Consider the following 26901-nt stretch of genomic DNA (forward strand, 5'->3'; position numbering starts at 1 on the left):
CACTGTAAGGTTTTTATGGCACATCTATTAATAGTTATTATACACCTACTATTGGGGGAAGGGTAGTTAAATGGGAACTCCAGGTAGAGGTTAAAAAAATAAACTTTCTGCAGAAGCATAAAGCCTTACTTGCCTATCTATCCTAGTTTTGAAACTATCAAAAATCCATTTGTTTTGGGTTTTTTTGTTCTGTATTGTGTGGTTGTACTTCCTGGTTGAGCAGTTGTACACAGTACTACAGGTTCCAGAATGCAACGCTTTACCCCAGCTGTTCATCACAGTCCCCCACCCTGCCCATTCCACGCCCAAATCTGTTGCAGAACATCTAGGCTCTGTTCACCCATTGCAGTTTCATTGTGTTACTGAATTATTTCCAGTACTTTATCATTTCATTGTGGTCCCACTCTACCTGTAACACCACACAGCACGCTGTTTTCTCTACCTGTAACATCACACAGCACGCAGTATTCTCTACCTGTAACACCACACAGCACGCTGTATTCTCTACATGTAACACCACACAGCACGCTGTATTCTCTACCTGTAACACCACACAGCGCTGTATTCTCTACCTGTAACACCACACAGCACGCTGTATTCTCTACCTGTAACACCACACAGCACACTGTATTCTCTACCTGTAACACCACACAGCACACTGTATTCTCTACCTGTAACACCACACAGCACGCTGTATTCTCTACCTGTAACACCACACAGCGCTGTATTCTCTACCTGTAACACCACACAGGACGCTGTATTCTCTACCTGTAACACCACACAGCACACTGTATTCTCTACCTGTAACACCACACAGCACACTGTATTCTCTACCTGTAACACCACACAGCACACTGTATTCTCTACCTGTAACACCACACAGCACACTGTATTCTCTCCCTGTAACACCACACAGCACTCTGTATTGTCTACCTGTAACACCACACAGCACGCTGTATTCTCTACCTGTAACACCACACAGCGCACTGTATTCTCTACCTGTAACACCATAGGCTGTATCCCAGTTTTCCATGCGGTCCTCCGGCTGTATCCACCCTCTTCACGGAGGTTGCAGACAGCGGGAATCAGATGCCGAGAGTTCAGGTTCATACGAACCCGAACCTCGGCAGGTTCACTCATCTCTTCCTGTAACACCACACAGTACACTATATTCTCTACCTGTAACAGCACACTGTATTCTCTACCTGTAACAGCACACTGTATTCTCTACCTGTAACAGCAAACTGTATTCTCTACCTGTAACAGCACACTGTATTCTCTACCTGTAACACTACACAGAACACTGTATTCTCTACCTGTAACACCACACAGCACGCTGTATTCTCTACCCGTAACACCACACAGCACACTGTATTCTCTACCTGTAACACCACACAGCACGCTGTATTCTCTACCCGTAACACCACACAGCACACTGTATTCTCTACCTGTAACACCACACAGCACTGTATTCTCTACCTGTAATACCACACAGCACACTGTATTCTCTACCTGTAACACCACACAGCACACTGTATTCTCTACCTGTAACACCACACAGCACACTGTATTCTCTACCTGTAACACCACACAGCACGTTGTATTCTCTACCTGTAACATCACACAGCACACTGTATTCTCTACCTGTAACACCACACAGCACGTTGTATTCTCTACCTGTAACACCACACAGCACACTGTATTCTCTACCTGTAACACCACACAGCACACTGTATTCTCTACCGGTAACACCGAACAGCACGCTGTATTCTCTACCTGTAACACCACACAGCACATGGTATTCTCTACCTGTAACACCACACAGCACACTGTATTCTCTACCTGTAACACCACACAGCACGCTGTATTCTCTACCTGTAACACCACACAGCGCTGTATTCTCTACCTGTAACACCACACAGCACATGGTATTCTCTACCTGTAACACCACACAGCACACTGTATTCTCTACCTGTAACACCACACAGCACGCTGTATTCTCTACCTGTAACACCACACAGCACTGTATTCTCTACCTGTAACACCACACAGCATGCTGTATTCTCTACCTGTAACACCACACTGCACCCTGTATTCTCTCCCTGTAACACCACACAGTACTGTATTTTCTACCATCTCTAGTTTTTTTTTTGTCCGGATGGGATTGGTAGTGCTGGCTCTGATCCTCTGTGATGTTTAGCATCATTTTTGTGAATACGCTGCAGTACTGCAATGAAACTCCAACATGTGTGAACATAGCCCTAATTTCACTGCAGTGAAGTTGCAGCAGCTGCTTCTGGTCGGTCAGAGATGATGGATCACTCAGGGGATTGGGGGATCCAGCCCCGCCTCCTGTGATATCACACCCTGCCCCCTGTCTGCATCATCAGCCTATGCTCAGCAAACATACACAGTATGAGACAGAGGCATGGAATATTTGTCTTCTAAGGTGGGAAAGAAGTGGGACCAGGAGACAATGTGGATTGGCACAGATGCCAGTTTTCTTCACTTCTTGGATTTCAAACAGCTACCAGTGTGGCAGAACTGGACAGATATGTTAATACATTATATAGACACATCTATATAACTTTTAATGTACTTTTATTAGAAAACAGGTTTTCCTTACATGGAGTTCCCCTTTAAAGTCTATGCAAAATCAGCGGGTCTAAGGAGAATGACCATTACCCCCTTTCTCTAAAGAGGAATGACAGTTCTTGGTTTAAACCTACCCTAGTAGAGCATGGAGTATTTATTAAAGGGGAGTAGAGATTAAATGAATGAGGTAACTAGACAGTTTTTGGCAGGTTCTTATGTTAACATATTTGTAAATTAGCTCTAGTTAAAAATCTCAAACCTCCCAGTACTTATCAGCTGGGAAGACTGGATATTTTTAAATAGAAGTAATATACAAATCTGTATAACTTTCTGACACCAGTTGATTTGAAAATAACTTACGGTATTTTTAAAATCCAGAGTACCCCTTTAAGATGATTTACTTCTTGATTCCTATCTTTCAAGCCCTGCCTTTTCTGACATGCCTGTTGAAGGCTGTGCAGGCTCTGGGTTTACTGTGTGTTTATATGAAGCTTCTATGTGCCGTGTCTCCTCCCCATTATCCCACACACTCATATAAAAGAATATACAGCTTGGACGTTTCCTTAAGAATGTATAATATGCTATGCGTTACTAACTCCTTTACAGTCTCCATTTGTGGGTTTGCAAGAAGTAAGGGAGTAATACATGAACGTAGGATTACATAACACACACTTTGTATAGATTCTGTATTCATGGTGACATATGGGTCCAGGGTGCTGTTACCCCATATGGTAAAATATTTATAGACAAGATTATTTGCAAAGTTGCATATATATATATATATATATATATATATATATATATATATATATATATATATATATTCTTTGCAACAAATGTAGGAAATCTGTGTGAAGAATATTAACCGTTTGTCTTCCCCATTGGGGCTCACAACTGAAATTCACTTATTGGTATGTTTTAAAGTGTGGAGGAGATATGAGTACCTGGACAAAACCAACACAAACACAGTTTCAAGCCATTGCCAAGACACATCTCTTGTGAATCAACACCCCTTTGAAGCCCACACCGCCTTGTCTCTAATGCACACATTTCCTAGCATGGCACAAAACAAACAAGCAAACAAACATACATGAACCCACAATAGAAGTGGTACATGGCATGTACACCATTTTATTTGTGGAAATTCTTAATAAACTAGGTGTGTATTTACAGAAAAAATACATAGTGCTTGAAATAAGCACCCCTTTAACTGTGACTTCCAGAGTGCCCCTTTAAGAGAAACTTTAACCCTGCCCTTTAAGAGCTGGCTTCAGTACTGGCCCTTCAAGAGTGAATTCAGTACAATCCCTTTAAGAGCAAATTCAGTACCAATCCTATAAGAGTGAATTTAGTACTGGTCCTTTAAGAGTACGTTCACACGTACCGGATCCGCAGTGGATTTTCTGCTGCAGATCCGCAGCAGATTTCATCTAAATAACTGAACACAGCATTAAATCTGCACCATCAAATCTGCTGCGGATCTGCTGCGGATCCTGTATGTGTGAACGCACCATAATTAGAGTGAATGCGGTATTGGCCCTTTAAGAGCAAATTCAGTAACAGCCCTTTAGGAATTAATGCAGTATGGGTCCTTTAAGAGCATATTCGGTACCGGCCTTTTAAGAGCAACTTTTATATTTACCCTTTAAAGAGAACGTACCATCAGATACATTCGCTTTAGGTATTGCATATGAAAAGAACAGTGCAGGCGCGGGTATGCCAGTGCCACGGTCCGTTTTTTGAACCCACATACAACACTTGTCTATTACCAAGCCCCGACCCAGGCTGAAGCACTAGGCTGCCCCCAGTGGGAGGAGATCCCCTCCCCTCTATGACGCAGCTCTATTGATTCTAATGGAGCTGTGTTTATGTTTCTATTGGCTGTACAATTCAGCTATTTGCATGTGTGCTGTGATTGGCTGGTTATTGCTGTGCTGTGTGACATTTGAATTCCTGAACATTCTGCCATTTATTTCTATGGGAGAATCTTCCCTATTGACTATAATCACCATCATCCCATATTCTTGATGTAGAATCCACATCTTGGGCTCATTTGTGCGTCTGGGGCTAATGCTATCATACAGTTTTTGGTATTTGGGATTAGCTTATTTTTCCTGGTACTGTATAAATCAAGCATACAAATGCCGTAAATATGCATGAAAAAGCATAAAGATGTAGATTTATACAAATCAAATCCCATAAAAATATCTATTATTGTCGGAAATTTTTGCATTCTTCTCCCTTAAGCTAAACACAAAAAAAGCTCTTGAATCATAGTATGTGCGGGATATTTTGTAAGACGTAAAACCTTTTTTTGATAAAGTTAATATTCTTAGAAGCCATATCAAAGAATTGAATGTTTGTCAGATATAAGGTTCACCCCGAGGTAACCAGAGATAGCACGCAGCTTTCAATTCACAACACTGCCCAGTAAAACAGCAGGCCGATGAAATATGTATATATCACCAGCAAGGTTTCTGAAAAAGATGTACGGATAGGAGTTTGAAATGTTAATTGGAAATTTCAAGTGTATGTATATGAGAACAAAACATCCAAGCATTAGTCCGAATGATTGCAATTCGATTACTGGTGGCTTAAGAAGTTGGATGCAGCCCTAGGAAATCCTGGAAAACATGGATAGAGCCTTAGACTGGGTTCACACTGAGGAATTCTTGCGGCAAAATGCTCACAGAATCTGCCCGTGAAGAATAAACATTGTGAATGTACATTGGCTTTAATGGACTTTCCGCTTATTTGTTCACACAGCGGAATTTTCGCGCAGAAAATTCCGCTGCGGATCGGCTTTCCGCCTTAAGAATTGACATGTCAATTCTTTGGGCAGATTCCGCTAGAAGAATCCTATAGAAGTTAATTCTGCTTAAAATTCTGCTTGAAATTTGGATTGCATTCCGCTTGAATTCCGCTCAAATTCTGCTCCTATTCTGCCAGAGCTGATTAGGCGAGGAATTTCAAGCAGAGAGCTTTTTGTTTCAATTCCTCAGTGTGAACTCAGCCTTAGGCCTATGGCTGTATCCATGTTTTCCCAAACTTCGTAGGACTTCATCCAACTTTTTCAGCCCCCAGTATTCAAATTGCAAACGATCGGACTTGAGCATGCTCCAGTGTCCCTCTACTCTGTAACATATATATATATGAGAGGCACAAACTTACATTAAATTTTTCCGAACCTGAATCTGATGACTCGTCTATTGATTGCTTTAGTCTGCAGCCTCGAAAAGTCTAGGATGACAGTCATAGATCTCCTAGAGCTATATACTGTATATCTTTTCAAGGGACCGCTAATCATGGCCGATCCATCAGGTTTAGCTGGATTTACAGAATTGTCCCAGAGATCGAGCATCCCTGTTGGGTAAAGTATGTGCACTGCCGCTCCACCCAAAGTCTACAGCACTGATAGCTGAGTACAGTCCTTTCCCATAGAGCAGCAAAGTGTATTCTTGACCACTGCACCACTTAAGCAGGGACACTTGGGACCCCACAGTCATGACAGCAGGGTTTCTGAGTGTCCCTATTTGAAGAAGGTGAATTTCACACAGTCATAGGTTAAAGAGTTAGTCCAAATACAAATATTTGACAATGGTATAAAATAACAAAAGGAGTACTACCTTATAAACCCCCTTCCGCTCCCATGCTGACGCTTTCTTGGCCTCCTGGCGGTCTCTCTTTTAGTGGCTTCAGGGATGTTTTTGTTGTCTTGATCTGTGACTGTTGCAGCCAATCACTGGTCACAGCAGTGACTGTATTTGTATTGACACATGACCAATACACTACCAGTACCACCATCATTGCTGGAGTTTAATAAACAAAGCCTGATGGGTGACCAGGAAAGCATTAGCACAGTAGCAGTCAAGGATTGTTTAAGTGAGTGTTATGCATTTTGTAGTTTATATGATTATTTATCACCTGTTTTCAGAGATATTTTGGGATTGGAAAATCCCTTTAAATTTTATTGCTAAAAGTCCCCTCTAGAGGAATCTTAACTGATTTATTATTGACTTTAATCAAAGATAATTGGCAATGTTTCGGGCTTCTGTTACATGTAATATTGTGGTCTGAATCTGTAGCCAAAACCAAAAGTGGAACATAAAGAAAAACTATGTTTTTCTACATTTTGGACCTACTACTGGTTTTGGCTACACATACAGTAGGTACCACAATACTAGATGTCAAAGAGGCCATACAATTGCAACATTACTATACATTGAAGTGTACCTTTCCCTTTTAAAAGTTTTTGACATATTATAGAAACATACAGTAGCAAAAGTTTGGCCCAACAGCACAATGGAAAAACGTTGAATACACAATGTAAACTGGAGGATGCACACTCAATCCCAATCGACGGCCCAATATTATAGGTATAATACTAAGTCTGACCGCATCCAAAGTAGTAGAAATATCTTCAAGGTTTAATTGCATATCCAATAGAGTGATCGACATTTCAAGCCAGCCACCTATACTATGCTCGATAAAGACCCCCTGTGGGTCAAAATGTACTTAAATATGCAATAAAAACTTGAAGATATTTCCACTACTTTGGATGCTGTAGTGGATTTAGTATTCTACTTATATCATAGAAAGATATTGAGAGGTTTACAAACATTATTTGCATACTTTTTAAATAAAATGTAATAAAATACAATAAAAAAAAAGACATTGAAAGGTTTAATCAGTCAGGGGGGGAAGTGCGTGGAAGTTCCCCTTTCTCCGAGCTTTCTGTGTGTCACCAAGATAGCCCTATAGACTTACATTGGGAATCTCTCTTGATCACATGGCACAGTGCTAGAAGAAAATGTGAGTAATGTGCACTTCTCTTGGATACATCTAGTAATTAGCGATCATTAAAAACATTTGACACATCTCTACAATATAATAAAAACGGACAGGACTCCAATATCACTGTTCACACTGTGCAGGTTGCACACTGCTGTAGTTAATATTTAGAAGAAAAGAGGAGAGTGCAAAAGCAACCTGCAAGTGCCAGGACTTACCGTATATACTCCCCTGTCTTACACACAAAAAAACATAGGTAACAAAAAAACTCCTCTTAAGATTTTTTTTATTTTTTATGAGGTTCCTAGCAAATAATTTGATCAAATAGAGTGTACCATCTCACCATGTTAAGGTGACCTCTGAGAGGTGGTTTCTAACAATGGCCTTGGGCTAACACTAAGCTGGGGTATATATGGTAAGTCCTAGTACTTGCAGGTTGATTTTTTTGTCTGTATATTAGCCACAGCATAGTGTGAACAATGGTATTGGTGTGCTGTCCAGTTCTTATTATGTTATATGTGGTGGGTGGCTACCTCCTATTAGTCTGCATTCCACCCATCTCCTGTGGGTGTTTTTAACAGAGTTTTGTTGGATCCTTTATGCCCAGTTTTGTAGGCTTAATGTTAGCCCAAGAGAGCACAGTGTTAGGAACCATCTCTCTGAGGTCACCTTACCATAGTGAGATGGTGCACTCTGTTTGATCGAATGGTTCACAAAGAACTCAATTAAAAAAAAAAAAAAAAATCCTTAAAGAAGTTTTTTTTTTTATTGCGTGTCCGAAGGGGGCAGCATATATAGTCCTAGCGTTTGCAGGTAACTGTTGCATTTTACCATTTACGTCTCTACAACATGGGATACGTTAAAGTGGCAGCGCCAATTAAAGTTTTCTAAAGGATTTAAAGGTTCTATGTGTGGTGGTCACTATATTTTACTGTAGGGAGAATTAGTCCACCAGGCTGTACTGTATATGTCAATGGCTGGGGTGATGCCCCGTTGTTCCAATATCACAGATTATTTATTCACGGACGCGTACACGTTAATCTATGGCCAATAAGAAAGCGAAAAACTAAAAATATTTTAAGTGTCAAACACTGTTTATAATTTGTCATGTTAAAAAAGTGCACGAGGACAACATTTACCTAGTCCAGCACCGTCACCTCAGTCCCCAATATCATTGCAGGAATCTCCGGGAGATAGATAACAGTAATGAGAATAACCTTTGGGTCGTTCTCACTGCTGCAATCTGCCAATTCATAGAAACTCACGCAGCATGTGTTTCTATGACTGCCGGGGAGCAGCCCCACTGGTTTTCCTTGGTATTGATACACAACCTCTAGTATGCCAAGCATGAATAATATTGGAGCAGATGAGACAGAATATCCAGATCTCACTGTTGAGCATGTAATGTGAAATAGATGTAGCCGCAGCGATGGCCTTTCATGAACAGGCAGGCATGTGATAGCGATTGATCAGGAGTAGTCAGGGGCAGTGTCTTGGAAGCTAGAATCAATAGTCAGGATGGCGCCGCATTGTTTTTAGTGGAGGATTTCAACGTTATTAACTGGAGAGTAAATAAGGAAGAGAAAAAAGTTTACTCAAAGTTTTCAGGACTCATCATATAGTATAGTAGCCGCATTGTTAAAAAAAATGCTGTGGGCACAGGTTATTAGAATGTGGTAGAATAGGGGAAAGCAAGATTGTGTGATGTAAGCACAAGTTACATAGTGAGGATGCACACTTCTGGCTACAGGTGCAGTATGTGGAGCCTGACTAGGTCACATGATAACATCACTTTTATGATGCTACTGTCATGATCATGTGACTGCCCATGCATCACTGCTGGTGCCTAGTAGCATGACTAGGTGAGCACATGACTGCATGACAAGCATCATCATACCAGCACTGCAGTCATGAAAGCCTAAAAAGCATCACAATGGCTGCCAGATTACAATGGTGACTATATGGGTACCATTTTTTTCCCTGCAATATTGAGTTCTACTCTGACTGTGATGATAGGGTATAATAGTCTGCGCTGATCACAGGAGGAACCAACAGCTGGGAACCCCTATGATCTTAAAACAGGAGACCAAATCTTCCATCAGAATGGAGCAGTGATGTACATAAGTACCAACCACAGAGGCCATGTGCCTGTATGTTAACTGTCCCATTCTATTAGGGGACTTGTTATCACCTATTCCAAAGATAGGCAACAACTTTGTAGGGTAACCACCTTAAATGTCAGTATACCTCCTGGACTAGTAAACAAAACAAAAGTGTTAATGTCAGAATCCCTGGTGGTCTAGGGAAGTTCATGTTCATGTCATGTTTAATGTCAGTGTACATGGTGGTCTAGGGTAGTGAGAAGAATATCCTTGGCAATCTAGTACAGTGAAAAGGTTAATGTCAGTATACTGGTAACTTAGGGCAGTCAAATGGTTAATTCTAAGATCCATGATGGAGAGTAGTGGAGGGGTTAATGCTGTATACTGTACCCAGTATGAAGTCGGTTATTCACTGTACCAGATGTCATTATTGTCCTGGCTGTAACAGGAGGCTGAATACTGATAATGCAGCTTCCCGCTTTCTTCCTCCACTGATAATTGTAATGAGTGCAGGGGGAATGGAGAGAACTTTGAAGGGTGCAGGTGTAGGTTTTCCTGTGGGTATAAGATAACTTTGCAAGACTGGAAAACTTTAGGTTGAGGAACTTTTGGAGCTTTTAATCTTACTGTTCTCTAAAATACTGCCTAAAAAAAAACTGTAGTATATCAACATAAAGGTTTTCAGCAGTGAAAAAGATAAAAGGGGTACTCCGGAGGAAGAAAATATTGTTATATCAACTGGTGTCAGAAAGTTTAATAAATGTGTAAATTACTTCCAGTTAGAAATCTTAAAGCGTAACTGTCATTTCAGGGTCATTTTTCTGAAAACATTAAATATCAACAGTACAAGCGATTTTAAGAAACTCTGTAATAGGTTTTATGTACTAAAAGAGTTTCCTTCTGTACTGAAAAAGCAATCTCCCAGCCTCCCCCCTCACATCAGATGAAGCAGGATTTCTGTCTTTATTATGTGGCTATGGAGAGGGGAGGGGCTGTTAGGAGTGACTGAGCATGGAGCAGTCCTGCACAGCACAACACCCTGCAATCTTCTCTCAGTAAGTTCATAGATAAGCACTGACCTTTCTGACACCTGAATCCTGCGGTTTAGGTGCCCAGAGAGTCTACAAACAGCTGACCTTCATGTCACCTCTCCCTGCTCCCTCATCGCCCTCAGCCCCTCCCCCCTTCATAGGCTTACAATGGAGAGAGCAGAACCCGTCATCACTGGCTTCTCTGTAATGAAGACGTGTTTGCCTGATAATGCACAGATAAGAAGTCAGGGGGGAGGCTGGGAGATTGCTTCTTGAGTACAGAAAGAGGCTTTTCTGGCTGATGAAACCTATTACAGGGTTTCTTGAAGGGAACCTGTCACCCTCCGTGCCGGGGTGACAGGCTCCCAACCCCCCGTTAGAGCCCCCTATACTCACCTAATCCTGCCGGGTCCCGCTTCTGGAGGTGGTCGGGTGACGGAGATCTCAGCCGCTGCAGCCCGGCGCGTGCGCTGAGAGATGAGTCCAACGCTCATAGAGAATGACGAGCGCTGGACTCTACTGTCATTCTCTATGGGTGTTGGACTCATCTCTCAGCGCGCGCGCCAGGCTGCAGCGGCTGAGATCTTCATCACCCGACCACCTCCAGAAGCGGGACCCGGCGGGATTAGGTGAGTATAGGGGACTCTAACAGGGGGTCGGGAGCCTGTCACCCCGGCACGGGGGTGACAGGTTCCCTTTAAAATCGCTTATACTACTGATTTCTGCAATAAAAATAAACATGACAGTTACTCTTTAATTCTTCCAGTACTCATCAGCTGCTATATGTCCTGCAGGAAATGGTGTATTCTTTTCAGTTTGACACAGTGCTCTCTGCTGCCACCTCTGTCCAGAGCAGTTTAGCAAATCCCCATAGAATACCTCTCCTGCTCTGGACAGTTCCTGACATGGACAGAGGTAGCAGCAGTGAGCACTGATATACACCACTTTCTGCTGGACATTCAGCATCTGAAAAGTACTGGAAGACTTGAGTTTTACAAATCTATATAACTTTCTGCCACCAGTTAATTTAAAAACACTTTTCTTTGTCGTACCCCTTTTATATTTATATAATACAATACACTTTAACTTGTCATTCTGATTTTTTTTTCATCTTTATTATAGGTCGTAAAGTTTGCTATGCAGATTATAAGCACCCATGCTACAAAATAGCTTATTTTCAAGACCTAACAGCGCGGGTCGGCTACCATCAGGCACGTCAGGTCTGTGAAGGGGAAGGAGGCCATCTTCTGAGCATTGAAAGTGAAGCCGAGCAAAAACTCATCGAGAGAATGTTACAAAACCTTACAAACTCAGGTTCTGGAAAATCCGATGGGGATTTCTGGATCGGACTGTCAAGAAACCGAGAATCCATGGCTTCATCCGGAGCCTGTCCAGACCTCTATAAGTGGGATGATGGGAGTCCCTCCCCGTTCAGGTAATTGTCAGTAATCGGCACATAATAACTTAATGGAGTTTTATTGTACACTCTTGCTAAGAAATGATTATAACTGGGATGGAAGGAAGACTCGTGCTGGTTTATTTGGTGATAATCCGCTGCGCTGCTGCTTATTTTTAGAATAATTTCACAAAAATATGTTTTTAATTTTGCAATATGGAAATGAGGAAGAAACGAATGAGATGATCTCATAGTATGATCTTATAGTATATTTGATAAATATGATATTTCATGAAATTAGAAAAAAAAAATGTCAGCATTGTTCCCGAAATAGCGCCACTGTTATTTTTAGGTGTTTTTTGGTATTGCAGCTCAGCCTCAATTATCTAAACGGATCCAAGCTGTTATGTACACTGCACATAGGAAAGAGTGGTGTTGTTTCTGGAGGAAAGCAGAGCCATATAACCCCTTTAAAGGGGTATTCCACTCAAACATAACCTTCAATATGTAGGAATGGAGAAGCAGCCATCCCGCACTGCATACAAACAACTCCCAATAGTATTTAACCCAGTGGCATCTAACCCAGTGGCATAGTGGCATCACCAGGTGATGCGCCTGCACCTTCACTGATCCACCTTCCCCCTCCCTGCAATGGTTTCCATGCAATAAACTTTTGAAGACATCATCTGGTGAGTGCTGGACTTTTCTCCTATCTATATATAACCTTTAATATATTGCTGTCCATGGTGAGACTAACAATTCCTTCTATACTTGTTATTATCTATTCAGTCTCCTTCCCCCAGTTCTCAACTGCTGCTTTCTGCTGAAGACACAGAAATCTGTGTGTGAGCCTTCCTCTCTGTCTCCCCCTCCTCCCCCTCCCTTCTGAGATGGCTGATGTAAACAAGTCCCTGGCAGGCTTTATCTGAAACATTGTAGCTACTTTGTAATGCCAAGGGTGTTAATATGAAGTCAAGCTGCTGATGAACTCGCTGTGCTTAACCCTCTCAGCATTGCAAAGAAGCTACAATGTTGCAGATAATGCAGGCTAGGGACTTAATTACATCAGCCATCTTGGAAGAGGGGGGGGGGGGCAGAAAGAACACCTCACATACAGATATTTGTGCCTTAAGCAAAAAGCAGCAGCTAAAAAATGGGAGGAGACTGAATATATAATAATGGAAGTATGGAAGGAATTATTAGTCTCATCATGGGCAGCAACGCATCAAAAGTAAATCTGTAGTTGTAGAAGATTTGAAGATTTGCTCTTGAGTAGAGGTGAGCGAATCGTCCAAACGTGAGTGTGCAGGATTGGATTACCGGTGGCTGAAGAAGTTGGATGCAGCCCTAAGGCTGCTTGGAAATCGTGCATACAAGCGTGGGATAATATGAACACAACCTAAGGCTCCTATCAGATTTTGTTGATATGGAAAAGTAAAGCCACTGCCATAAGTTTTTTGTTTTGTTTTTACTCTTTTTTTTTTTTTTTTTGCAAAAATGCCAAATGTGATTTCTCCTTCACATAAACCAGTTATTGCCCAGATTGAGTCGGTGATCAGCCAACAAAGGAGCAAAAGTGCACATCTGTGAAAAGAAAAATAACCCACTGTCGGCTGCTAATCACTAATTATTAGTGCAGCATGGAATAAACTGTCTAATACAGTCTGAAAGGGGTACTCTGATTAATTTTTTAAATCGACTCTGCACCAAAAAAAAATAAATTAATATACAATCTGATGCATTTAAAGTGCAGAAAACCTTCAGTAATTCTGCACATGGGAACATACCCTTAAAGGGGTACTCCAACATATTTTTCCCTTTCAAACCAACTGGTATCAGAAAGTTATATAAATTTGTAATTTACTTCTATTTAAAAAATCTTAAAAAGTCTTCCCATACTTATCGGCTGCTGTATGTCCTGCAGGAAGTGGTGTATTTTTTCCAGACTGACACAGTGCTCTCTGAAGCCACCTCTGCCCATGACAAGAACTGTCCAGAGCAGGAGCAAATTACCATAGAAAACCTCTCCTGCTCTAAACATTTCCTGAAATGGACAGAGGTGGCAGCAGAGAGCACCATGTCAGACTAAAAAGAATTAACCACTTCCTGCAGGATATACAGCAGCTTATAAGTACTGAGAGACTTGAGACTATTTATTTTTCTGAAACCAGTTAAAAAAACGTTTGGAGTTCCCCTTTAAGGGTATGTTCCCTAGTTCAAAATTGAAATGCATGTGACTGTATATTCATTAATTTATTTTGGCGCAGAATCACTGCACATTTTTTACAACTGATCTGCATCAAATCTGCCTGTTTGAAATGTAAATGTGTCCAAAGGGTAAAATCATTCCCTTGTGCACTCAGTGTGGCTCATCCTCATGGGTCTCCTCTTCCAGCTCAGTCTCTATGCAATACTGGTTGCCCTCTGCTGGTGAAAGGTGAATATTACATGGAGGATACTCCTGTTCACCAGCAGAGGGCAGACACAGTACACACAGCAGTCTAGTCTAACCTAAAAAGTGGGAGGGAGAGATTGACACCTATGTGCTGCTGACTGCATCAGTCCTGTTCTGCTGTGCCCTGGTGTGTGTGTGTGTGTGTGTGTGTGTGTGTGTGTGTAAGAATACAGTAAGTATGTGTGTATATGTGTACTCTTCATGCATGGTGGGACCCCCATCTGTTTTAACATTAGTTTATTACATTATTATTATTATTATTATTATTATTATTATTATTATTATTGTGAACACAACAGATACTCTGGACGTAAATCCAGTTCTACCATCAAGCTATTACTGCCAAAATGTTAGATTGTATTTGCCATTCTTATTTTAAAGTGGTTGCAGAGGCCCACCATAGGATATTGCATAGCCTTATACGTTGGAAATACCCTTTAATGTAACTGTGCTGATAAAACATTTCCTTTAAGTGCTATTTCAGCCATGCTACTTGTGTATCCTGGCAGGAACTGGTATGCGGATGAGCCGTCTTGTGGGAGTGAAGCGTGCGTTGTCATGTATCATCAGCCAACAGCGAATCCTGGTATTGGGGGTCCGTATCTTTACCAGTGGAATGATGACCGGTGTAATATGAAGCACAATTTTATATGTAAATACCCTCCAGGTAGGTGAATTACTATTTATGTTAATATTGTTTCACATATTTCTTTTTCTCCACATTATAAAATGTTGGTGTGTCAATATACTTCTGCCAATTCCTCACTGTTTTCAAGATCTCTGTTTGCCCTCTGTGAATAGAAGCTTGACTATGTCCACATGCACGGCTTCTGATATGCAAAATCATGTATGCAGTGTAACAGCTGCGGCGGTCCTCTGCCCTGCTGCTGCACCCACTCCTCCTGGTCTCTGGTGTTGGCTGACATAGGTGTCTATGTGCTAGGGTCTGGCACTGCCTCCTCTTTGGCTGTGCAGGGCACCTTATCTGTCTGCGCTCCTGCTCGATGTCCTCCCTGTCAGCATGCGCGCCTCCGCCTCCTAGGGCATGCATGCACCGGCTCAGTAACATTTAAAGGTGCAGCAAGCCCTTAATTGGACAGTTGCACCAAACATTCCCTATAATTCCAGGTTGATCCTGCCGTTGGTGCCTCTGCATGATAACTCTTAGAATTGCGTTCCCAGCTCCCCCGCCCAATGTTCCTACCAATGACTCTTGGTTCCCACCTATGAGCCGTGCTTGACATTTCTGTGTTCCTGTCAGCTGTCCTGCTGCACCTCGCCCCCAAACCGCTAGCAAGTCAAGCCAAGGGTGACGACCTGGGGGTTGCCTGCTGCAGCACGTCCATCCCGCCTTGTGGCTGGAACTGGTGAAGACCAATGGCCTCTTGGACCCTGCTCTGGGCGGCTTACGCCATTGATAGCGGGGGTCCAGAGGATCCACAACTCCAGTTGTTACATGCAGTTTACAGGTTACAGGTTACAGTGTTATACACATGTTTGAAAGCTATTTATAAAGTTTTTATTATAACAATTTAGTTATAAACTAAGATTTTTACAGACATTTGTTAAATCGTCCAAATTAAACTTTTGAGAGCTCCTCTCTAAGAAAAGATCTGAATGTGCAGCATTTGATTACTGGTAGCTGCAGAGGTTGGATGCAGCCCTAGGGTGTACTGGAAAACATATATACAGCCTATGGCCTATGGTTACATCCATATTTTCCAGGACTCCCTACAGTCATGGCCAAAAGTTTTGAGAATGATACAAATATTAATTTTTACAAAGCCTACTGCTTAAGTTTTTAAAATGGCAATTTGCATATACTCCAGAATGTTATAAAGAGTGATCAGCTTAACAGCAATTACTTGCAATGTCAATATTTGCCTAGAAAATGAACTTTATCCCCCAAAACACATTTCAAAATCATTGCAGTCCTGCCTTAGCTAAAATCGTTTCAGTGATTGCTCCTTTAACACAGATGTGGGTGTTGATGAGGACAGGGCTGAAGATCAATCTGTCATGATTAAGTAAGAATGACACCACTGGACACTTTAAAAGGAGGCTGGTGCTTGGCAGCATTGTTTCTCTTCTGTTAACCATGGTTATCTCTAAAGAAACACGTGCAGTCATCATTGCCCTGCACAAAAATGGCCTAACAGGGAAGAGTATCTCAGCTAGAAAGATTGCACCTCAGTCAACAATCTATCGCATCATCAAGAACTTCAAGGAGAGAGGTTCCAGCAAGCGCCAGGATAGTCTCTTAAAAGTGTTTCAGCTGCGGGATCGGGCTACCAGCAGTGCAGAGCTTGCTCAGGAATGGCAGCAGGCAAATGTTAGTGTATCTGCACGCACTGTGACTCTTGGAGCAAGGCCTGGTCTCAAGGAGGGCAGCAAAGAAGCCACTTCTCTCCAGAAAAAAACATCAGGGACAGACTGATATTCTGCAAAAAGGTACAGGGAGTGGACTGCTGAGGACTGGGGTAAAGTCATTTTCACTGATGAATCCCCTTTCCCATTGTTTGGGATATCTGGAAAACAGCTTATTCGGAGAAGATGAGGTGAGCGCTACCACCAGTCTTGTCTCATGCCAACTGTAAAGCATCCTGAAACCATTCATGTGTGGGGTTGCTTCTCAGCCAAGGAAATCGGCTCTCTCACAGTCTTGCCTAAAAACACAGCCATGAATAAAGAATGGTACCAGAATGTCCTCCAACAGCAACTTCTCCCAACCGTCCAAGAGCAGTTTGGCGATCAACAATGCCCTTTTCAGCATGATGGAGCGCCTTGCCATAAAGCAAAGGTGATAACTAAATAGCTCAGGGAACAAAAGATAGAGATTTTGGGTCCATGGCCTGGAAACTCCCCAGATCTTAATCCCATTGAGAACTTGTGGTCAATCATCAAGAGACGGGTAGACAAACAAAAACCAACAAATTCTGACAAATTGCAAGCATTGATTGTGCAAGAATGGACTGCTATCAGTCAGGATTTGGTCCAGAAGTTGATTGAGAGCATGCCAGGGAGAATTGCAGAGGTCCTGAAGAAGAAGGGTCAACACTGCAAATATTGACTTGCTGCATTAACTCATTCTAACTGTCAGTATAAGATTTTGTTACTCATAATATGATTGCAATTATATTTCTGTATGTGATAAAAACATCTGACAAACACACATAAAAACCAGAGGGCAGCAGATCATGTGAAAATATAATATTTGTGTCATTCTCAAACCTTTTGGCCATGACTATAGGGCTGCATCCAACTTCTGCAGCCACCGGTAATCAAATGCCACAAATTCTGGTCTGGATGAACTTGAGTGTGCTCAAGATTTGCTCATCTCTAATGTTGATTTAACGTAATGCAAATGGATAATGTATACTGTTTGTAGAATCGTCAGCTGCCGGCCACTACACGTAGTGATGTGTGCTCGGTGCCCAATGATTATAGGTTTGGGCCTAAAGAAAGGATCAGCTGATGATTGTTTCATCAGCTGATCGTTGTCTGATAGGCCCCTTTAAAAGAGTGTTTCTAACCCTGAAGGACCAGTTCATTCCTGCATTACACAAACAACCCATTGACTTGAATGGACAATGTTTAATACTTCATATTACCTGTGGTGGCACTGCAGATAAATTGAACACAGACTGATAACTTTTACCACAGATTACAGGGGGGAAGGGAGTACTCTGTAAACAATTTTACATGGCCCTTTAAACATATAGGGAGTGGAGAACCCCTGTAAATTCTGGCTGTCCCTGTCCACAAGCACTCATTGACATTTTTCTTTGCATACATTTTCATACAGAGAAAGCTCCTGTAGATGGAGGGAGCCAGATTCATTTTGCATCCCTCAAAAGAACAGCATGGTCACACATATGTTTCAAATGTGTTTTTTTTCCTAATATTTCTCCTGTTTTATTTAGCATGTTGGATTCATAATAAATAATCACCACACTCTATAGCAACAGTGTTATGAGTTTTCCTTGTAGCGTCATTTGCTCATAAAGAAACAACTAAGAATTTCTTTATTTTGTTATGTGGATGTAACAATGGAGTTTTTTGTTTCTTTTTTCTTTCTAATCAACTAGTTTTAGAAAGAGCCAGAGATTTATTATTTACTTTTATTAAACATCTCAAGTCTTCCACAGCTGCTGTATGTCCTGCAGGAAGTGGTTTATTCTTTCCAGTCTGACACAGTGCTCATGCCACCTCTGTCCTTGTCAGGAACCGTCCAGCACAGTAGTAAATCCCAATAGAAAACCTCTCCTGCTCTTAAAAATAGAAATAATACCACTTCCCGCAGGACATACAGCAGCTGATAAGTTCTGGAAGACTTGATTTTTTTTTTTTTAAATTAAATTACAAATATCTGGTACTTTCTAGCACCAGTTGATTTGAAAGAAAAAAAAGTGAAACCCCCTTTAAAGGGGTATTCCCATCTCAAATAATATACACATGTAAACACATCAAGTAACAATTTTTTTCAAATACAATTTACTTTGCTAACTTGCTGCCTTCTCCTGATATGCTGCTGTTTCCCTCCCATTGTTGACAGCTCAGTGTCTAAGTTATCAACCACTACTCTGCTCTAAAAGCAGTCTGGTTGGGCTGGTGTATATGTAGATAGCGATTTACATTGTTACATGAGTTTCCAAACACCTCTGTGTTCGAACAACATGGTATTCAGACCACAAAACATTTTCTCCTGTTTGTTTGGCTCTCAAATATTGCTTGGCATCGAAGCAAATTTGGGGGAGAGGAATGTCAGCTGAGCAGTAGTTACTGAAGATGTATGGGTATCACTGTTCACAGGAGTTGGGAATCTTTGCTCTAAACTGGGTTTCCCACTCAAGAGCAGAAAGCTTCTGCTCCTGAGTGAACCAGTGTCAGTACTGCAGCTGAGCTGGAGGCATACAAGGCATGCTTCCTGCTTAGTTGGCCAGGCAAAGGTTAAGTGGGGATGCACAGCATACCCACTTATCCCCCTAGGAAGAGCAGAACACCTTTTAAAATTATGGATGTTCTTCTCCTTTTCAGAGAGATGTCACTTACCTCTCCCAGCTCCTGCAGTGTCTTTATTAAAATTATGGATGTTCTTCTCCTTTTCAGAGAGATGTCACTTACCTCTCCCAGCTCCTGCAGTGTCTTTATCTGTACTGCAACCTCTGGTGATGGTCACATGACTATTTGAGAACAGATGTATCATAGTATGTATTAGAGACCACAGCTTTTAGAGCAGGATGGTGGTTTGTAACCTAGATAATAAGCTGTAAACAAAAAACGCGAGTCCTACAAGTATAACTATGTTAATTAAGATGGGAATACCTCTTAAAAATATTTTGCTTAATATTTTTCATATTTTTGCAACAGCTCTATTGCTAAGTTTCCCCTCAAGTTTATATTTAAAAAGTTTTTAATAAAGAAAAACAAAGATAAAATAATTCATCTTGTTTTTCTATATAATTTTTTTTTTGGAACCATGACAAAACCCATTACACATTTAGCTACACCATAAAGTAATAGGACATGTAGCACAAAGCTCAGTCCCTGCATGGGGAGCTCTCTTCTCTGCTGGCATGCTCATTGTAATCCCGCTGATGTGGCATGACACAGTAAGTGTAAGAGAAATGAGTGCTTGTTACACGGAGCTAACTGAGTTCTACACCTCTTGGGCGATTCTCTTTTCTTTAACAGAAAATATCCTAGAGAAAGAATTAGGAGACAGAGCAGAGCCAGATTATGGTAAGAAACTAAAAGCCTTCCAGTTATACAGCAAGTATCCAGTGATTCACCAGGCATACGGATAACTCAATTATTACGGATATATTTATGGCCGAATATAAAGATGGAGAAATAATCTCGTAGAGCATAATAATTGTGCATGGTTTTGAATGTTACCTTCTGGTTTGTTGTAATTTAATTTCCAGATTTGATGTGATGTGACTCCAGATTTTTTATATAGCTTGTTTATATAGTCAGGCTCATGAGATCAGACATGTAAAAAAAACATACACACATTGGATAAATATATTAGTAGTGATTTATGGTCAGATTCAATCCATTTATTAAATAGATCAATCCATTCAAAAAAGTAGTCTTAATTTTTTTTGAAAAAGTCCCATAAACAGTCCTGCAAGGGACTATTGGAATCAAGAAAACAGAATATGCAGTGACTTCCGTCCTTCCCTTGAGTTGAGCCCTTGTGGCCATTTAGATATGCCACCGAAGTTCATATGGGTCCATCCTCTGACCTGTCTTTTGGTACAAAGTTAACCTGGTCCAAATGGTGGGAGGATCATTTGGATTATGACGTTTTATCTAGTTGAGATTTCGAAACAACGGGATCCATCATAAAGTCCCTTGAAGTAGTCGTTGCAGGAAACAAGCTTTTATAGCTATGCTTGTCCTACCTAGTAATTAGGGGCATGTGAAAAAATATACTTCCTTGGCTTTCCTCATGGCTTGACATATCCTGAGATGAGTGGCATGAGATGACCAGCTTTAAAAAAATAAATAACAATTGCAGCGTGATGTTGGGAGATTTTTGTGCTATATGTGGCTATCCATTATTGGACATATGGACTGCAGCCTGCCTGTTTTGCTAGCATGTCACATAAATTGGATTCAATTTGCATTGTGAGAAACTAGAGTCTTTAACATAATGTACAGGAAAGGGTGGACACAGTTGTCCCTTTCCTAAGGTTATTATAAGACTAGTGTTCCTAGTAACTCCAATGTCTACCTTCTATCTCTATCGAACATGTCACTTACCTCAAAAACGTTGCTATTATCATAGACATAGAACATATCTAAAGCTGTATGTACTATAGAGGCAGGCCATGTAGTCCTTTGAGAAGAGGGTCCCAGCTCCGCTTCATGCTCTCCTTAATGCTACTTTGTAGTGAGAAACTGTGCGGTACTCTCCATTGTTACCAAGCAAGGGGCTATGAGAAGAGTGCGGAGAACTCATGGGGTTCTCTATTTTACGCCACTGGACATATTATGATTAAGATCAAATTGTGTGTGTGTGTGTGTGTGTGTGTGTGTGTGAAACGACCCATAAGAAATAGACCTTACATGCAGAAGTTTGGCTTCAAAGTTGAAAAAACATTGTATTGTTCCCTGTCTGACCTTTAAGGCCCTGTTGTATTTGAAGGGCCATTAATGGGTCAGAAGATTTCTTAGTATACTTGTGGAGGACCCTACTAGCTGTAAAGAAGTCATGGCCCTAAAGGCCCTCATACACAACAGTTAAAAGGTGGCTAAACCTGCCATCTTTGACTGGACTGGCTAACTGTCCATGTGTATGGAGGCCCCCCAATAGATGATGAGAAAGTCATACACATTGGACTGTAACCCTTTTGTTTTTTTAGAGATAAGCCATGTCCATAGCAGCTTAGTTCCCCTTTCAGAACTCATGAACATTTGGCCAAGCTGAATGCTTATATCTAAGCAGGGATCACAGATCGACCAACAACTATTGAAGGTGTATGGCCACCTTAGCTCTATCTCCCTATGGATCTTTTTGATCTTCTTGAAATATTCCAAAAACTTGACTACATTACGAGAACTACCAGAAATTACTTTGGGACATTCTTGCCTTTGATTCCAATCCTAAAAAATCACAACATTAAATGGATATGGAAGAGATGGACTCGACCACAGGTGTCAAAATCATGACCCTCCAGCTGTTGCACAACTACAATTCCTATTGTGTCTGGACAGCTAGAACTTTGGCTCTCCACCCATTATGAGAATGGGGGGCACTGAGTTTGACACCCTTGGACTAGACATTGAGAATGACCTGTGGCTATTCTAATCACTGAGATAAATCAATGTGAAATATATCGTCCTTTCCATATGTTTAACTAGGACTATGTCCATCTCTAAATTGGATCCCAGATTCCATCGTATTCTTCCGACCCCACGTCCCCGATAGTAACAGAAACCATAAGGCAGATGTGAACAGAGCTTAATAACATCGGAAGCACCACTACTATTAATACTATGACTAGAACTAATAATATATACTTTGTTTCTGACTTCCAGACCCGCTGTCTCCTGTGACAACAGATATAACGTTCGCTACAGGCAAACCGGAGGACTCCTCTCATGTCTCCGTGGCTGAAACAGGTGATTTGTTTCCATTAACTCGAAACAGCTCAGCTAAAAATTCATTTGTGTGGGCGAAACGCTTACTTCATTTTCCAATAAGAGCAGCAGCATGCAGTAAATATCCCCATAATATAGTTGTCAGACTGAAGAAAACCAGCAGCGTGTGCTGTATCTACGAGCGGTAATTAAGGCCGAGATAGCGGACGATCATTTATTAATTATCAATACCTTTAAGAGCCGGAATAAATATTCTTCTATTGCTGTTTAAGCAGAGAATATTAGATACGAGCGGCAAACTGGGGCCTGGAACAATTGAGTGGGAAGGTGGATTATTAATATTTTCTTTTTTTTGTTTTTTTCTCTTTATCTTCTAGGACTTATGCCAAACCTAATCTATGTTATTATACCCACCATCCCGCTGCTGCTGCTGATACTGGTGGCTTTGGGGACCTGCTGTTTCCAAATGCTACATAAAAGGTACAGACTCTCGCTTCATAAAATTTGCTTGCTCCGATGTAAATCAATTCCCCTCTCAGAAAATTTTAAGGCGTTTCGGGTCATCGTAATTTAAGTCAGAATGGGATAATTGGGATGGAGGAAGAGGCGATAAATTAGGACCTTTTGACCGCCGGGGGGGGGGGGGGGGGAGGATTTTACGGGAAGCTTCTTATTCTGAAATAGATTCAGAATTAGATTTTAATGAAATATCATTTTTACTATAAATCTATGAGAAAACCATGAGCGAAATAAAACTTTAAATGTACCTGTTGTTTTAAAAGATTTTTTTTTAAATCTGCCTGGATTTGCTACATTAACTCTTCAGAGGAGTGATTTTTGCTCTCTCACTGCTGTTATTGAGTACCTGAGAGTTCCCTCTATGGGGCACAGCTATGTCTTGTCTCATTCTCTCCATTTCAGGGGGAAGATCAGAGCTTTTTTGCTAGTAGTACAACACAGTCACTTCCTTTCCCTTATGTGTGTAGTAAATCACAGCCTTGCACAATACTCAGTCCTTACTGCTATGCCATGATATACTGCTGTTGGAAGTGCACTAAACATGCTGGCTGTGTGGTGGGCGATGATTTACACAGTACGTTCTGTGGCAAATAGATGGCATATCGAAGAGTAAAGGGGTTACTGATGCACTGGGTTTGCAAGGTGCTGTGTGTCCAGAATTGCAAGAAACAAAATCAGCAATTAAATGGTTACTATAATAGTAAGACCAGAGAAATAAACTGCAACACTGTGAACATAAAGGAGGGGATACACTGCTATTCACACACAAGGGACATGTACAGAGAGCTTTATGGCTGGTGAGAGAAGAGAGAAAAGCCCGGATTTACCTTATAGGAACAGTGTGAGCCATTAAGAGTGGACTGACCTATGCAGAAATTGCAGTTATATAGTCCAGGCTCTTCCCATCTGCTGCATAAAGCAGATGCTAAACATATTGGGGGAGATTTATCAAAGGGTGTAAAATTTAGACTGGTGCAAACTACCCACAGCAACCAATCACAGCTCAGCTTTAGGCAGTGCTGAAAGGAAAGCTGAGCTGTGATTGGTTGCTGTGGGCAGTTTGCACCAGTCTAAATTTTACACCCTTTGATAAATCTCCCCCATTGTGTTTTGTCCTGGTTCTCTCAGTTACTAAAGACAGAAATTTCTTGACAATTTGTAGAGAAGGGAGGCACCTAGTGGCCTATACTTTTTCTTTTTGGGGGGGGGGGGAATAAGGAGTAACTCATTAGTATTAGTAAAAAAAAAAAAAAAAAAGAGAAGAAAGAAAGGAAAAGAAAGGAGATTTACAAATATGTTGAGAATCACACATCAGGCTATAACATTAAGGGAAGTTGTTTAAAATATGTGCAGGATAGGTAGCAGCCAGCTCACCGGATACCACTGCTGCGCACGGTCCACACTACAACAGGTGCTTGTGATTACTCCAATACGATACACTGGACCAGCGTGTTGCAGATGAATGAAATTTATTTATTCGGACCCAAAAGACCACAGATATAACAGCAGTATTCACACTCAGATGTCAACGCGTTTCTGATGCTATCGCATCCTTAATCATTACAATTGTATCTCTGTATAGAGCTGGCTTTTAAACCCTAAGCTCCACCTCTCTCTGATGTCAGAACATAATTTGTTACACATGTTACACGTGTTAAGTGAATTAGAACCAACATAAACAATTAAAAACAATGCTACCGGGATATACTAAACAAAAAGTGCCAATATTTACATGCATTGCATGTCGCAAGATTATACAACATTTATCATCTTATGACATACTATATGTATACAATCACAATAATAATGAATTTAATATTGCAATAGCAACTCACGTCTCAGATTCAGGCCATTAGGAAAATAAGTTTCAAGCTGAAATATCCAAAAAGCTTCTCTCTGTTGCAATCTGCTCCTTCTATCACCGCCCCTCGGTAGCGGTGGAACCTTTTCTATAGCATGAAACCGCATAGAGTCCATACTGCCCCCATGATTGTCCACAAAATGTCTGGATGCACCTGATAGATTTCTAGTATTACTGTGGTTAACATCATATATATGTTCCAGTATGGGTGTGCGAAGTCGTCTGGTTGTGCATCCCACACACATGACATTGCATACCGTACAATATATGATGTATACCACAAAATCGCTATCACAGTTTAGAAATTTTTTAATAGCAAACCTTTGCTTATTATTACTGTCACTGTAATATTTGCTTTGTGTGGCATACCGACATACACTGCATTTATCTATCATTTCTATCTATCTATCTATCTATCTATCTATCTATCTCCCTCCTATCTATCTATCTCCTATCTATCTATCTATTATCTATCTATCTGTCTATCTAATATCTATCTATCTATCTATCTATCTATCTATCTATCTCCCTCCTATCTATCTATCTCCTATCTATCTATCTATTATCTATCTATCTATCTATCTCCCTTCTATCTATTATCTATCTATCTATCTATTATCTCCCTCCTATCTATCTATCTCCCTCCTATCTATCTATCTATCTATCTATCTATCTATCTATCACAAATGAACTAAGTGCCTCATAGAACACCACTACTTATTGTAAAGAAACAGGGATTTTTTTTTTCCTTGACAGGAGTCCCTGCTCCTGTATAAAGTTTTTGTGGCACTAAAACTACAGTGTAAGTGAGCAGCAATGTGTATGGGACATCACTCATGTACAAATACCTACGCTTAATGCCTACATGGGCTCTAGTGAGCTGGTTTGGGGAAGAAGTGATTATGGAGTCCCCATTAAATATTGATCAACAGTCGTCTATCTATCTATCTATCTATCTATCTATCTATCTATCTATCTATCTATCTCATGTATATCTATCATTTATCTTGTAGTATTTCATTTAAAATCTAGGCATTGGGAGACTTAAGAAAGACAAACCAGCTAATAAAACAAGGACACCTAGTTGTGCAGCAATATCTGTAGTTCTGTCACCACCTACGTCTTCCCCCATGCCTTCCCATTAACCAATGGTTCTCCTATAAACCCACGTTTCTTGATTCCCATAAACAGAGGTATAATCACAGAAGCTCCATCTGATCCTCTCTAGTCCTCCCTTCCTTCCTTCCTTACCCACTATCATCCCAGTAATATTTCATCTCTCTGTATTGGTTTTCTGACTTTCAGCAAAGAACGTTCAAAGACCAGCCCGACTCAATCTACCCTGTGGATTTCCAAAGCCCCGAGGAGCGATATCACTATGGAAGTTTAACAAAACAATGACTCATATCGCCACAATGCAAGGAAAAAAAATGTATCACAATGTATTTTCTGGATCACTAAACTTTAAAGCATCAGCTTGGAATGACTTGCTATCTCAGCAGCATCAGTATTCTGTTCAGCGAGAAGAACTAATGGCTCCCCCTTGAGGCACATTTTAAGAACACTTTTGTAATACTCATGTTTGATTCATAATAAACCGGAATCCGAGTCTTGCTCCGTTTAGAATAAAGAAGCCTATGCTTATTTTGCTGGTTGAAAATCTTCAATTACCATGCAGCCGAGGAAACGGACAATTCCTCTTTCAATTTATACAAAGAAATGTTCTGTACGTTTGACACTGTTTGCAATGAGAATGGTTGACTTTATTATCACGATCCTTCTGTATTGTACTTTTTGATGAACATTAAAGTCTATTGCTATGAATGTGTATTGTAAAAAAAGATACAACTCTAATTTATCTTTGCATAAAGATTTGATAGAAAAGTCGTGTTTGCATGTTGGTCTGTCTACCTGTCTTACATCACATTGTAGTATGGGAAGAGGCGGTGCATATCTGGGGAATATACATGTATGATTCACTTCCTGTCGGAAAAAGAATCCACCTTCCTTTGCCTCCACGGACTACATCCTTCCAGATG

General features: G+C 40.9%; 1 protein-coding gene across 2 annotated transcripts in view; it reads left to right on the top strand.

Moving 5' to 3' along the window:
• CHODL (chondrolectin) overlaps positions 1 to 26627 on the top strand; it is a 75546-nt gene extending 48919 nt beyond the window's left edge. Inside the window, exons 2-7 of one of the 2 annotated variants that reach the window (XM_069945563.1) lie at positions 11642 to 11954; positions 14880 to 15037; positions 20065 to 20112; positions 22420 to 22503; positions 22860 to 22962; positions 26168 to 26627. In XM_069945563.1, coding sequence (XP_069801664.1) covers positions 11642 to 11954; positions 14880 to 15037; positions 20065 to 20112; positions 22420 to 22503; positions 22860 to 22962; positions 26168 to 26252 — 791 coding nt within the window. In that variant the 3' untranslated portion in view covers positions 26253 to 26627. The remainder of the gene's footprint in view (positions 1 to 11641; positions 11955 to 14879; positions 15038 to 20064; positions 20113 to 22419; positions 22504 to 22859; positions 22963 to 26167) is intronic. The other variant, XM_069945564.1, reaches the window with a different exon arrangement.
• The last annotated feature ends 274 nt before the right edge of the window (positions 26628 to 26901 follow it).

Source organism: Dendropsophus ebraccatus, chromosome 11 (genome assembly GCF_027789765.1).
Source record: "Dendropsophus ebraccatus isolate aDenEbr1 chromosome 11, aDenEbr1.pat, whole genome shotgun sequence".
Lineage (NCBI taxonomy): Eukaryota > Metazoa > Chordata > Amphibia > Anura > Hylidae > Dendropsophus > Dendropsophus ebraccatus.